Below are 13093 nucleotides of genomic sequence, written 5' to 3'. Positions count from 1 at the left end.
GGCTCCCGGCGCTCGGTCCCGGCGCCGCCGGCGGGTTTTATGCGCAGGGCGGCCGGCGGGCCGGCGGGGGTGGGAGGAGCCGGGCAGGTTGTGCCCGCCGGGCCCTCCTCCCTCGCTCCCTCCCCGCCCGGCGGAGAGGGGTCGGGGGAGGGGGCAGCATGGCCTGTCCGTCCGGCCCCTTTTCCAGCGCTCATCTGCCCCGGGAGTGCGGCGCCGCTCCTCGCAGGGAGAAGAGGTCCGAATGGAGACAGACGGCAGCCAGCCCGGCCTCGCCTCCCCGGACTCCCCGCACGACCCCTGGTACCGCCGCGGCGGCTGCCGCCGACCGCCCTCACCGCCCCCCCCCGGCCCCGGCCGCGGCCGCCCCCTCCCCCGGCCCCGGCCGCCCGGCCCGGGCAGGCGCGGCGGCGGCGGCGGCGGCGGCGGCGGTGCCGCTGCCAACATGGCCGATCCGCGCCCTCCCCTCCCCGCGCGGCCCCGCCGCCGCCACCCCCGCGGGGCACCGCGGCCCCCCGGTGCGGCCCCGCTCACGGCTCTCCCCTTCCTCCCGCAGCAAAATGTTCATCGGGGGACTGAGCTGGCAGACCACGCAAGGTGAGCGCCGCGGGGCCCCGCACCTGCCGCCGGGGCCGGGGGTGGCGGGGCCGGGGCCGAGCCCGGGGGGGTGCGGCGGGGCTGGGACGGGCCGGGACACCCACGGTGGGCGCTGTGCTTGCAGAGGGCTTGCGGGAGTACTTCAGCCAGTTCGGCGAGGTGAAGGAGTGCCTGGTGATGCGGGACCCGCTGACAAAGAGATCCAGGTGAGAGGCCGGGCCCTCGCCTCCCTTCGCCCCCGCCGCGGCCCGGCCGCCACTTTAACCAACTTTCTCTCTTCTCTCCGCATCCCCTCTCCTGCCTGGGCTGCGGGCCTCAGGGGCTTCGGGTTCGTCACGTTCATGGACCAGGCTGGCGTCGACAAGGTCCTGGCCCAATCCAGACATGAACTGGACTCCAAGACGGTGAGATGACTTCTCTCATCTCAGGGGTGCATTTGCCGGCAGAGCGGCTGTGCTCGGAGCAGCCGTCGATTGCGGTGTTTGATTTCCAGTTAGAGGTTGTAAACTATTGATTCCTGATCCGGATCGATCGTCCCCTTCTCTATCCTACTTGCCGGCGGGTAGCTGAGCTGCCGCCCGAGCACCGGGCTCGCCGTTAACCCGGGGCTGATTCCTGGTGTAGATTTGTGGATCCTGGTGATGGTTTTCCTCCTGCTCATCGGTTGTAAGGCCCCTCTGTGGAGTGACCGTGGCCCTCTCGGAACTGGGACACCTGAATGCGTTTGGGGCGAGGATTTGCCCCGGGGAACGGATGCGGCTGCGTTTGGGGAGAGGGAAGCCGCCCTTTTGCTCCGTGTGCTGCCGAGCACTGCTCCCTCCCCAGGGGTGCTGTTCCCCAGCACCCAGGCCCTGCTTCCCCGGCCATGGTGGCGTGTGCACCCCCCTTTGGCAGAGGGCCCTCGTGCTGTGCACCCCAGAGACTCTCCTGTGGTTTCCCCAGGCGAAGTTTTTGTAACGGTCATGGAGGTTCAGGACTTTATTGTCTCCGAGTGTGGCCAGTGCCCGCCCATGTGGGCCACCACCGGCCTCTTGGAGCGCCTGCGGCTCCAGCCCTCGCTCCGCAAGTGGGGTCTGATGAGAAGCCTGGCTGGGCCAGCAGAAAGGTTTTGGTGGCTCCCTGAGCTAGTGGAGTATCGTGGTGGGTCCTGCCTTGTGAATCTGTGGTGCTTGGGAGATGTGCAAGCTGTTTGGAGGGGTGGGGGTGAGGTATCTGAGTGGGAGGTCCCTTCTCTTTAGTTTTAGTGACTTGCCCTCCCCTGAATTCCTTTTCCTTATTGCTGCCCTGGGGTGAAGGTGAGGGTAGGGATGGGGGAGCGGTGGGGGCTGCGATGGGCTGGCACGGTGAGGGGAGATGTTCTGGCTCTGGGCATGGGCTGCCGAGGAGTCCAAATGCACAACTTTATTTCCTGCAGCGCGTGGCTCAGGCGTTCTAGCCTTTATCTTGGCAGAGGGAGAGGGCGGGAGAGCGAGACCCTCTTTCTTAGGGTTTACGGCGTGAGTTGCAGCGAGATTTATGTCTGTTCCTGTTTAACTGCCTGGATCGCTCCCTTTGATGTGCACAGGTCCTTCCTCCCCACGGGAGCTCCCGGTTAAACCTACCCCAGCCTTCCTGGCTGAGGCTGGGTCCCCAGGACTCCCAGCCCTCTTCCTTTCAGTAGTGATATAAAGTGAGTTTTGCTTTATGGGAAGGTTACACTAAAGTCTTTTGAGGAGGGCCCAGGGCTTTCTTTTTTTCTCTTTTTTTTTTTTTTTACTAGCCTGTGTAAACACAGTGTCTGCTCAGCTAGTCCTGTCGTGAGTCTGTGGGCATAGACCCATCTTGGAAAGGCCAGTGATGGATGTCTGTTGTAGCACTCACCCTGAGAGTGTTTTGGGGCTAGGAGTGAGGTGAAACACGCTGTCTCCATTTTTCTTCCTGAACCACCACTGCTGCCTGTGTGAAGCCACTCTGGAGGCCACAGTGTGGCCAACGAGGGTGTGGAGAGATGGGCAGGGCAGGGCAGGGCAGGGGCGGACGGTGGGCTCTGCAGGAGAACAGAAGGGCCTCATGGCGCAGGGCGCGTGGGGACCGGCCAGCCATTGAAATTCCCTGCTGCATCTGCTCCGCTCGGCCCGCCGGCGCGGCATGGAGAGCGGGGGCAATTTTACCAAGGCCTTCCTTTGTTAGGAACTTTGATCCTCTTCCCCCTTCCTTCTTAATTTTGTTTAGCGTGGTTTTCAGCTGTGTCAGATGTTTTGGGGAGTTTTGGCTCACAAGAGGTTGGTCTTGTGGTAGTGCATGAAGCCTCCATATGCCTTTTCCATGCTGAGCTGAAAGACACTGCCGTGAGTCGTGGGTTAAATGACAGAAATTCATCTGAATCTTAATTTAGAGTTTTATGAAACTTTTCAGGAAAAGGCTGTCCTGTAAGGACAGCCTTCTCTTGAGGCTTGGTGTCTTCTGGCAAGCAGCATTTGATAGACAGTGTCTGCTCAACTTGTTGCTTCATTGTTTTGTGATTCTTCCTACCCTGGAAAGGGTGGTTGGCCTGATTCTTTGGGAAAACCTTGTCCTTTTCAGACTCCTCTTTGTCTGTAAGCTAGATAGGAGCAGGCTACAGGGTTATTTTTGAAAATACTTGGTATGAGAATTGGCTTTACAGTCTCAAGGTGAAAGATTTGCGTGACTTTGTAAAGCTGCAGCTCGCTGCTGCCTTGAACTGCTTCTTTACAAGCTCTGGGAAGAGCACTTGGCAGTGCTGGGTCTCCCCGTCGTTTCTTTGTTGCCGTTGCTGAGTTTTTGCTGGGTTTGTCTTTTGTGGTGGAGGGAACAATTCGCAGCTCCCAGACAGCGCAGACCCGCGGGGCAGAGGTAGTGCTGGAGGTGTGATGAACGAAGAAACCCAGTCCTGAGGTCTCCTGGGTCCTTCCCAGTCCTCCCCATGTTTTTGGATACTGATACCAGCTGGGTTAACACAGGAGTTATGTGACCTGAGCTATGAAATGGTGCTACACATGGCCTGAAGAGCTGTACTGAGGACCTGGCTGGCCTGCTGGTACACCTGCGACATCAGTGGTATTCCTCATCCCCAAAGCCTTGTGGGGTGAAGGGGAAGTGGCTTGAGCTCAGGTGACTTCCACTCAGTGCAGCCTGATCTGGGGTTTTGTTTTTTTGGATACAATCTGAGCAGTTCTGAATGCTCTTACTCTTAGCAGATTTCTATCTAGGTTTGTAAAAAGGATCCATTACGTCAGTGGGTGACACTGAAACACAACTCCTCCAGAGCTATTTGTTTTAACACTAGAAATGAGGGAATAAGGTACCAGTGCTTTTGCTTTAATTAGGAAGGGCTCGAGCCACCAAGGAGCAGTCCAGTTTGAGTAACTTGAATCCAGCACTGAACCCGCTCCCCTCCGCATGTTCCCAGGGCTGCGCCCGCAGTCGGGCACCCCGGCCTCCCTCTACCTGCAACAATAGCTGGTTGTGCAGAAGAATTTGTGAAATGACTGCCTGCTCCCTCCAGCCAGGAGGACACGTTATCTCTGCCCAGTTGATCACACTCAGGGTAATGAGAAAATGAGGCTGAGCTTAGCATTGCTGAGTATGAAAGCATCTTATTGGCAGGAGCTGAATGACACTGGCTGAGAAGTAAAAGACAGTAGATTATTGTTTTTGCTTATTATCTGCCATCAACCTCCTGGTCTCCTGCCGTCCCCTGTCCTCAGAATTCGCTGTGGGTGTCTGCACTAGCCAGGAAGCAGTGGGGGGGGTGTTGTGTGCGGGGAGGGGAGGGCAGGGACTGGACGGTTCCGATGCCCCAGGGAGGCACCAGAGGGTTTGCTAATCTGCTGGCGCTTGGAGCTTGGGGAGGGAGGTTTATTTTTGAGTTTATTTGTGCTCTTCACTTTTGCCTCTGTTTACCTACGTGCTGAGTTTATTTATGTTGTAAGCTGTGAGTCAGGATGGAGGTGGGGAAGGCAGGGAGAGAAGCTGGTGGAAGGGCACAGGGGGGCCAAGCTCCGGGGCTGTGTGACAAGTGAAAGGATGCGGGACGGGAGGGCAGCCAGGCTGGAAAGCTGAACAAAGCAGTGAGAGGAGCTGGAGAAACACAGCTTCCTTTTGGGCTGTTGGAGCTGCCGGGCTGATGGGACAATGCTCCGGGCTGCCCTCCCAGCTGCAGCCTGTCCAAGTGCAGGGATGAGCCAGACCTGCCTTTAGTACAGGTCTTTGTAAGCTGATTTGTAGGTCTGGATCATCCCCGATGTGATGTAACTTTTCAGGAGTTGCTGTAAAAATAGGCTATAAAGAAAGAGGTGGTGGCTGAGGAGGAGAGGAGGCTTTGTGGGTGTTTGGCTTGCAGCTGCATTAGTGTTGTCCCAGCTTTTGTGGTGGTGCTGGTGGAGGTGTGAGGCCAATGCAGGCATGGGCTCATCCGTGCTGAGCCCAGCAGAACGCGCGGCACCTGGATGGCGGCGCGGGGCCGGCAGCTCCGGCCGGCAGCAGGTTTACAGGGAAGCTGAACAGGCACAATGGAGGCTCAGCCCGCGGAGGGAGGGAGGGAGGCATCGCGGCTTTGTGTGCGGCGCAGCCTGGGGAGAGGGGCAGCACGTTCCCTGCGGCCGCGGCCTCCGCAGCCGGGGCTCCTCGGGTTAATTCGTGCCATCCTGTCTGCTCTTGTACGGCTTTCACCCTGTGTTTGAAGGGATGAAATGTTGGGCTATTTGTGCACTGCTTCTTCTCTGTCCCGTTACTACCCAGATGAACTCTGTACTTGTAGGCAAGGTGAAGGGTAAGAGCAAAAAGGCAAAAGAAAGCACTTTTACCATGAGGCTGGTGATGCAGGGCACCCAGGGGCAGGCCGAGTGGGAGGGTGCAGCCCAGCCTGTTAATCCCAGCATGTGATGGGCTCTCAGTGCGTCTGGCCAGCGCTCAGCCAGAGATGGACCACTGCATGCTGGGACTTGTAGTCTCCCTGGCCTACACCTTACCAAGAGGGAAAAATGTCTGCAGCCAGCTCAATTTTATGCACCTCAGGTAGATTCCTTGGGTTTTTAGCAAGGTGCCACGTGGGGCAGAGACAGCCGTGCACATGGAGGAAACCCTGTGCCTGTAAATAGGCAGGAAAAGCATGTTCACCTGTTCTTCCCCACATCTCTTTCAGATTGACCCGAAGGTAGCGTTCCCCCGCCGAGCACAGCCCAAGGTAAGCACTGCAGGCAGCCCTTGCACCGCAGGGGGTGAGATTTGTGGTGGTGAATCTTGTCCCTCTGTGCAAGGCTGTCAGTGCACACAACAGAGTCACTCGCTGGGGTTTGCTCAGGACTCTCCTGGAGCACAGTCCTGGGGGTTTGCGTGGCACTGGAGGAACCAGGAGGCCCCTCGGTCGTACTTTAGGATGCACTAGTTAAAGCTGGTGGATTATATGCTGCCCAGGGTGAACTTAGTCCTTCCAAGGTTGCAGAAAGTGTTTGCACGTTCCAGGCCTTAGGAGGTACAGAACAGCTCCGTGCTGCGCTGGGATACAGGTTGGAAGAGTGCCGTGTGTGTGCACCTGTGGGTATGAAGAGGTGTATGGCAGGGAAGGGGAGAAGGATTTCACTTTGTGAAATGCCCTTGTGTGCTTCAGCACTGGAAGAGGCAGAAGGAGTTTGGTGTTGGACCTTATCTATAGGAGGCTCTGGCATTGAAATGTGCAGTGGCAGGAACTTTTTCCAGGTGTGCAGCTAGAAACTTTTAACTGAGGAGCCAGCAGCAGGCTGGAAGCTGCCTTCAGACTTTGGGTCTTCCTTTAACTTGGCTCTTGGATGTGAGTTTTGAAGTTTAGGGTCTCTATTCCAAGTGCTGTCATGAGTGAAAGAGCTGGGGAGAAGCTGTGTCAAGAAGCAGGGAGGGAAGAGGAGACTGGCACTGGGAGGGGAGTAAGGGGTTCAGGCACTGAGAACAATTGGTGAGCAGGTATCCCGAGTAACTGGAGCCAGGAAGCACATGGTAGGAATTGGGTTAATTCCATTAAGCAGTTTGGTGACAGAAGGTGCTTTAGTGTTAGAACGGGCTGCTCTCCAAGCCAGGGAATTGCTGCGGATTAGCCCTATGCTCCTTGGGGTAATTAGGACCATGTGTTCCTCTGAGAGCAGGGGTGTAGCCAAGCAGCTAAGGGGAGGATGCAGCTGGAGAGCCAGTTCAAAGGATGTCGGTGTGCCTCAGCCTGGCAGCCATGGCCCCTCTCAGGGTAGTTAGTTTTCTTCCTTGTCCCAGCTGCATCTGTGACAAGTGACAGAGGGATCTTCCCTTTGCCTTCTTGCAGAGGCAAAAGACATTTAACTGGGAGTTGACTGGGCTCCACTTCAGTGTCTGGGGAATGGGTGTGAAATGAGGCTTGTTCCATTCAGGACTGGATGCTGTGCAATCTGTGGGCTGGAAGGGTAGAGGCTGGAGAGCCTACCTGTGCTGGCAGGCCTCCTGTCTGGGGGCAGAGCAGGCACCTCTGGGGTCACCTGGAGCAAGGTGGCTGTGCAAAGTGGCAAGGCTGGGGGGGGGACAGCTGTGCCCCATGCATTTGGGTGCTGTCCCAGTGCCAAGGGAGCGGTGGCGGGTTAGTGAGGGGAGAGGCTGGTAACGTGCTGCCTGCTGAGGAGGTGGTGGCTGGGTGCTGGCATGTAGGATGGGGTGGTGTGAGGGGGAGAGCATCAGCCTGGTGTGGGACAAATTTGCCAGTTGTGTTTGGCCGGAGGGCGTTGAGAAGGGGGAAGCTCAGCTGCAGCAAAAGGACCGGTGCTTCCCGGCAGCGGAGGGGAGTTAGTGGCCTTTGGAGTCTCGTTCTCTGCTCGCTCTGGGTTTATTTGGTGAATTCCTGTCCTTCCCTTTTCCAGATGGTGACCCGAACGAAGAAGATATTTGTGGGTGGTCTGTCTGTGAACACTACTGTGGAGGATGTGAAACAATATTTCGAGCAGTTCGGGAAGGTAAGTCTCTTGAGTGGTGTTGGATCAAAGCTGTTCTTTCTGGGGCAAAAGGAGTTTTCTGAACTTCTGTGGGGGCGGGATTAGGAGCTTGTGAGTCTTTTACAAGGGTTAAGTAGATTGAAGGTCAGTTACAGACGTGGCTGGCTGTAATGTCCTTGTAGGGGCTACAGCCAGTGACTCCTGCCCTGTGGTGATTTGAAACAGAGTTTCTGCTTGTTCCCAGAGTTGCTGGTACCTCGGCTGAGGGGAATGGTTTTCCAGTTTTCCCTATCCAGAAGCCTCTTGTGGCTCACAGATTTGCAGATTGTTGAAACACTGGAGGAAAGTTTGTAGACACTCCTAACAGAGTGGCTGCAGCATCGAACCTCTGATTTTGGCCAGTTTCTTGTGATTGGTATTTTGATAATCCTTTATTAAAAATAAGCCTTTTGGTCCTGAAACTACTTCTGCTGAGTCTTGGGCAAGTGGTGGTATAAGTTTTGGATATTTAAAGAAAGCTTGGCACTCTGACTGTCCCTTATGTCGATCTGGCTCTTCTGTGGCAGGTGGTGGCTCAGGGGAGGGTGGGCTTCTGTGGCTGGAAGTCACTTGTGCCGTGGTCCATGACATCCAGGTGTGCAAACTGTGAGCCTGGACCGAATCAGAGGAAGGGGGCTTAGTCTTGGCCTTTCAGCTGCATCAGGAGGTTGTCAGCATCCTCAGGAGTGATCTCAACAGTATTAGACTGAAGGATTCCAATATTTTTTAATGGGATTAGGAACTGAAGGGGATGATTGTACCCAAGTGCCCAATGCGGTCACTGTGGCAGGACACTGCAACTATTTCACTGTTGTTTGGTGGTGCTGTGTGGGGATTTGCTCTTTGGGGCAGGCAGTGTTGGATTCTGTATCTGTTGGGATCTTCCTGCCCAGCTGGGGGGAAAACACATTTTGTTGGGCAGTAACATGGCTAGAACGCTGCTGACACCATCATGGATATGGAGGGAAGTACCACAGGAACTGCAGTGTGTGGGCATAAAGGCTTTGGTATTAATTTAATTTTCTTTTGAAAGATCCTGCGAAAGGGTGATGTTATGTTAAGGCCCATTAATTGGTGAAAGGAAGGGGAGTTTTGTAACCAATTTTGCCATATTGTTGAAATTTTTGGGCAGAAAGTTTGGGAGAAGTATTTGCTCAGAACCTTTGTTCAGCTTCTGAAGTCAAATCTCCATGTCCTGGTGTGCAGAGTGGCACTCTGTATTTCTGTTTGGTCCTAAGAGAAAGTGGTCAGATGTCCCCTGTTTGCCAGTTGTTAGCTCTGTGTGGTTTAATTTTCCATTAGAAATAAACAAACTCTGTTGCGTCCCCAAGGGGTTTTACATGGTGTCATTGAAGGTGCCACCACTAAAGGTGGTGTGGTGTCTATGTACCTGAAGGTTGTTTGACTTGCAAGTTCTCCTGCCCTGCTGATGGATGTATTTGATAGGACAACAAAATGTCTTGGGCATAGTCCCTTTTTAACCTCACTGTGTCCCTGTTAATTTGAAGCAGAAGCATGTCATGCGGCACTCGGTTCGCAGGCAATTAGAGCTGCTCTGCTCTGAGCAGTCCTTCCCAGTTCTTTTGGGGTGTTGTGCTGTTACATTCCTCGTTTAATGGTCATGTGCTGAGAGGTGTCCTGACATCAGAGACTGGCAAGAACGGGTTGTGTCAGATTGTTTTCTGGCCTGGGCAGAAGGGAGAGCTCTGCATAGCTCGGTGCGATTCATACCAGCATCCCGGACAACATCCTGTGCTCCCAGTGTGCACGGGGCCGGTGCAGCTGGACTCCTGGCTCAGGGGAGTTTCCGTGGGGAGAGGTCAGGGGCTGGGCAGATTGACTTGCAGTTTTTGGGGCAGTTTTCTGACTCATCTGTTCACTTCAGCTGAAGAGACCCCTTAGAGCTCGTGTGTAAAGCATCAGTCCTGGCCTGGAACCATCTTCCAGAATAAGCCTCAAATAATTCACCCAAGGCCAGGAGAACTGTTTCCTGAGATTCTCTCCAGTAGATAGCTTGGTATGGCTGAGGGGCAGGATCAGTGGGAAAGTGTGTTTCAGAGGAAAGCCTCTGTGGCCTTCAGCTCTGGGATTCTGAGCTCTGAATGTGCTCTGATGGTTTGTAGGGCTAAGAAAGGCCTGTTGTGTTCAGCTTCAGATGTGACTCATGGAGAATGTGATTTTGATACACAGGCTCTGTTGGTGGCTGTTTTGGGCCTTCCAGGTTTCAGAAGTCTCCCAGGATCCCTTCTTTAGAGGTGCTCTGGGCACCTGACTGTGGTTTTCATCTCAATTTATGGCATCTTTAAATGAAAGGTACTGAAGTTTCAGTCGTGTTATCCTCATCTTAGAAAATATTTTTCAGAACAGACTTTCCAAGTCATTTAGGTCCAGTATTACTTCTGGAGTTGGATTGGGACTGTGTGAAAAAGAATCGTTAAGGATGTCCTTTTAAAGCATTTCCTTGGAGGATTTACCCTCTGAGGAAAGGGCTTTGTAACTGTTCACTCTTCTTCCAAGTGGCCCCACAGTTTTCTAGGACCTGGCAGGAGAAGAACTGTTCTTCTTTCCTCCTGCCTGTCCAGGAGAGGCATGGGAACACTTAGGATCTAGAGAGGAGAGAGCAGGGAGCACCAAGTTATCCTGTCTTGATTCCTCAGGCTCAAGGTACCAGGTTCCCGGGGGTAATTTTTAGTTAATCTTGGAGAATCCAGTGGGAAGCTCAGTTTGGGTCTCAGCTTCAGGGAGAGATCATCCTCTGCTTCTGAGGGCAGGGGAGTCCAGGCTGCTGAATAGGTTTTGCATGAAGGTTATCTTCTAGGTAACCCTCAGGCCACAAGCCTAAGTGTGTGTTAGATTTGCCACCACTTAAGGCCTTTAAATTAGATAGATGCCTTTGAAAAATACGTTTTAGCCCAGACAGAAAGCATGCACATGCTGAAGGAATTATAGGAGGAAGTGCTATGGCCTGCAGAACAGATGAGGTCAAATTAGATTATCATAATGTTCTCTCCAGTCCAAATCCGTGAACTGCAGCTCTCAAGTCTACCAAGGTAGCTCATGTTGGTGCATCTTGGGTCAGAAGCAACACACCTCATATGTCCATTAGCAGGAAAAAAAATGGGGATTTAGTTGGGCTGCAGAGGAAATGGTTTTCTGGTTCATAAAACAAAATTCCCAAGTCTGACTTTTCTATTTTGGCATTTCCGCTCCCTCTCCTATTTTTGTTTTGTTTTGTTTTCTTTCCTTGCTGTCTCTAAAACCTTCTCTCAGCTTTGTAAAATGGAAGTGGCAAAAGAAAGATGGAAATGTGTGAAGAGGAAATCCATGAGTATTACTTAGGGATAAAGGAAGAAAGGGAGAGGCTGGCACCCCAATTCTTCATATCAAAATACTTGGTTTTAACAGGCACAAAAGGTGAAGCTTCAAAGAGGATCCCAAATACAGTGTGAGCTTCTCTGCTTCAAAGAGGGATCGCTTCATTTTTTTTTTTCTCTTCCAAAACTGTGACTAAAAAATATGGGCTGCTGTTTTCCTGAAGGAGAAAATACAAAGGTTTGTTTTTTTTTTTAATACAGTGAGAGAGACTGAGAAGGGATCTCAAGCTGTCAGGTGCAGCTGCTGGGGCTTTGTACGTAGTGGGATCTCTAGGAAACACTTCTCTGGTTCCAAAACTCAAATCTCTCTGAGATGCAAGCTCAGGCCACGCACATGCTTTCTAAAGGAGATTATTTTTTCAACTGTAGGACAGAAGTCCTGGAAAGACTTCCATTCACAGCATGTGTAGCTAAGTGTCTTGGCTTAAGTTGGATGGTGTTGGAGATCTCTAGACAGCACAAGGAAGTATTTCAACAGCCTCTCTAGATTCAGGCTACCACCCTCACTGAAACCTGAAACAGGAAGAGAGGAGGAAGGTACCTTGCACTACCACCTCAGGCACAGCTAGTCCTCTGTCTAGTTCAACATGTATGAGAATGCCAGAGGAGTTCAAGTCACAGCTTCCTCCTTTTCTACTTCAACCTGTGGGAACATGTTCTGTATTATTTTTGGGGAGGAAAAGGGGTTGTCCGTCGGAGTAATTTCTTGGGCTGTTGGGTCTCTGATCTTGTAAACAAGGTTATTTGTGTCAAATCAAAACTGAAAGAATGCAGATCATCTTTCTATTTCAAGAGTTGATGTGATGAAGTTTTGTGGTAGAGAAAGTCATATAAATTTCAAGATAGGAGGAGGCTAAGAACAAATAAGGTCTTTTGTCATGGAACTTATCTATACCGTGAGATCTTTGCTGCAGGATGTTGTTGCTAAAATTTGCATAGGCTCCAAAATGATTGGGCAGATTCCTGGAAGGTTTTTAAATACACAGACACCCTTTGATTTCAGGAAATGCCAGGATCACAAATAGCTTGGAAGATGATGGAGTATTCTGGGGTCCATGGTAATATCTTTGCTTTGTCTTTATGTTCTTCCAAAGTCTTCTGTAGCTGGTTGATATCTTGAGAGCTGTTGGGCAAGGCAGAGCCCTGCTCTAACTTGGTGAAGCCAGTCTTTTGTTTGTCATTAGAAGAGAAGTTGATCCTTCCAGAAACTAGAAGTTCAGAGGTCCTGGAAGAAACGGGGGTCTGGACCCAAATCAGGTGTTTGAACTCACAGTTTTGTTGTGTGCTTTTGCATTTCGTGAAGCAGCAGTGCAGGAAATAACATTCACAATGACGTCTTTGCATGACTCACTAATCAGTTGTGGCACCAAGGGTGCTTGGAAAGCGCTTCAACCCCATCTGCATCTCCTTGGGCCTGCAGGTGATCTGTGTATGTGGATGAGTCGGTCGTGAGGGCTCAGCCTCTCTTGTGAGGCAGCTCGTGCCCAGAGAGAGATCTGCTCTCTAAAAATACCCTGGAAGCAAACAAGAAAAAAGATCTGCTGAGGTCTGAGGAGGGTTATGACCTTTAGGCTGCCATCTAATACTGCGTCCAAATTCTGGACCCTTTGCCTGAGAGGTTCTGAGAAATCACTCTGGTACTGTCCCGACAAGAGAAAACCACAGTATCCAAGGGTCTGAATCTGATGAGGGTTTGTGTGTCTGTCACAAATACATATTCATGTGCACATGCCAGAAGAATGGTGTGGTTGACTTGGGTATGTGAAATGAGTTTCCCGGCTGACTAATGGGAGAACCTTCAGATACTGATGGGGAATGTCTGTAATGGAAGACTTGTTTCTGTGCTTATGGTGGACATGATTTCCCTCACTTTGGATCGGGAGAATGTTAATTAATTAATCCTTAATCTGCCGCTCTCTGGAAATTTCAGGGATCAAAGCTACTTGTCAACCTGCTGTGGATTTCCAAACTGGATTTTGGATTTTCTTCCACAGATCAGAGGGCAATTTATGCAAATTCTCACGCGTAACATGGTTGCAGTGAACAGATGGGGAGGGGAGGAGAAGGGGAATCTGATCACCTCTCTTGCAGCAGGAGGCAGTTTGGCCTGTGGTAACAATGCCTCTGGAACAAAGGGTTCTCTGTGCTCCGCATCTGGTAGGC

At 52.4% G+C, this 13093-nt stretch overlaps 1 protein-coding gene across 4 annotated transcripts in view; it reads left to right on the top strand.

Moving 5' to 3' along the window:
* The window catches only part of MSI1 (musashi RNA binding protein 1), a 28685-nt gene continuing 15592 nt past the window's right edge, over positions 1 to 13093 (top strand). For 2 of the 4 annotated variants that reach the window (XR_003539448.2, XM_027714185.2), the window contains exons 1-5: positions 1 to 300; positions 554 to 594; positions 719 to 998; positions 5738 to 5779; positions 7446 to 7538. Coding sequence is in view for 3 of the 4 variants with exons in the window: in XM_027714185.2 (XP_027569986.1) it covers positions 40 to 300; positions 554 to 594; positions 719 to 998; positions 5738 to 5779; positions 7446 to 7538 (717 nt within the window). In the remaining variant the exon portion in view is untranslated. The remainder of the gene's footprint in view (positions 301 to 553; positions 595 to 718; positions 999 to 5737; positions 5780 to 7445; positions 7539 to 13093) is intronic. The other 2 variants (XM_027714187.2, XM_027714188.2) reach the window with 2 other exon arrangements.

Source organism: Pipra filicauda, unplaced genomic scaffold (genome assembly GCF_003945595.2).
Source record: "Pipra filicauda isolate LSUMZ 115617 unplaced genomic scaffold, ASM394559v2 scaffold33_size4404698_pilon, whole genome shotgun sequence".
NCBI lineage: Eukaryota > Metazoa > Chordata > Aves > Passeriformes > Pipridae > Pipra > Pipra filicauda.
This window is presented reverse-complemented; position numbering and strand designations above follow the sequence as displayed.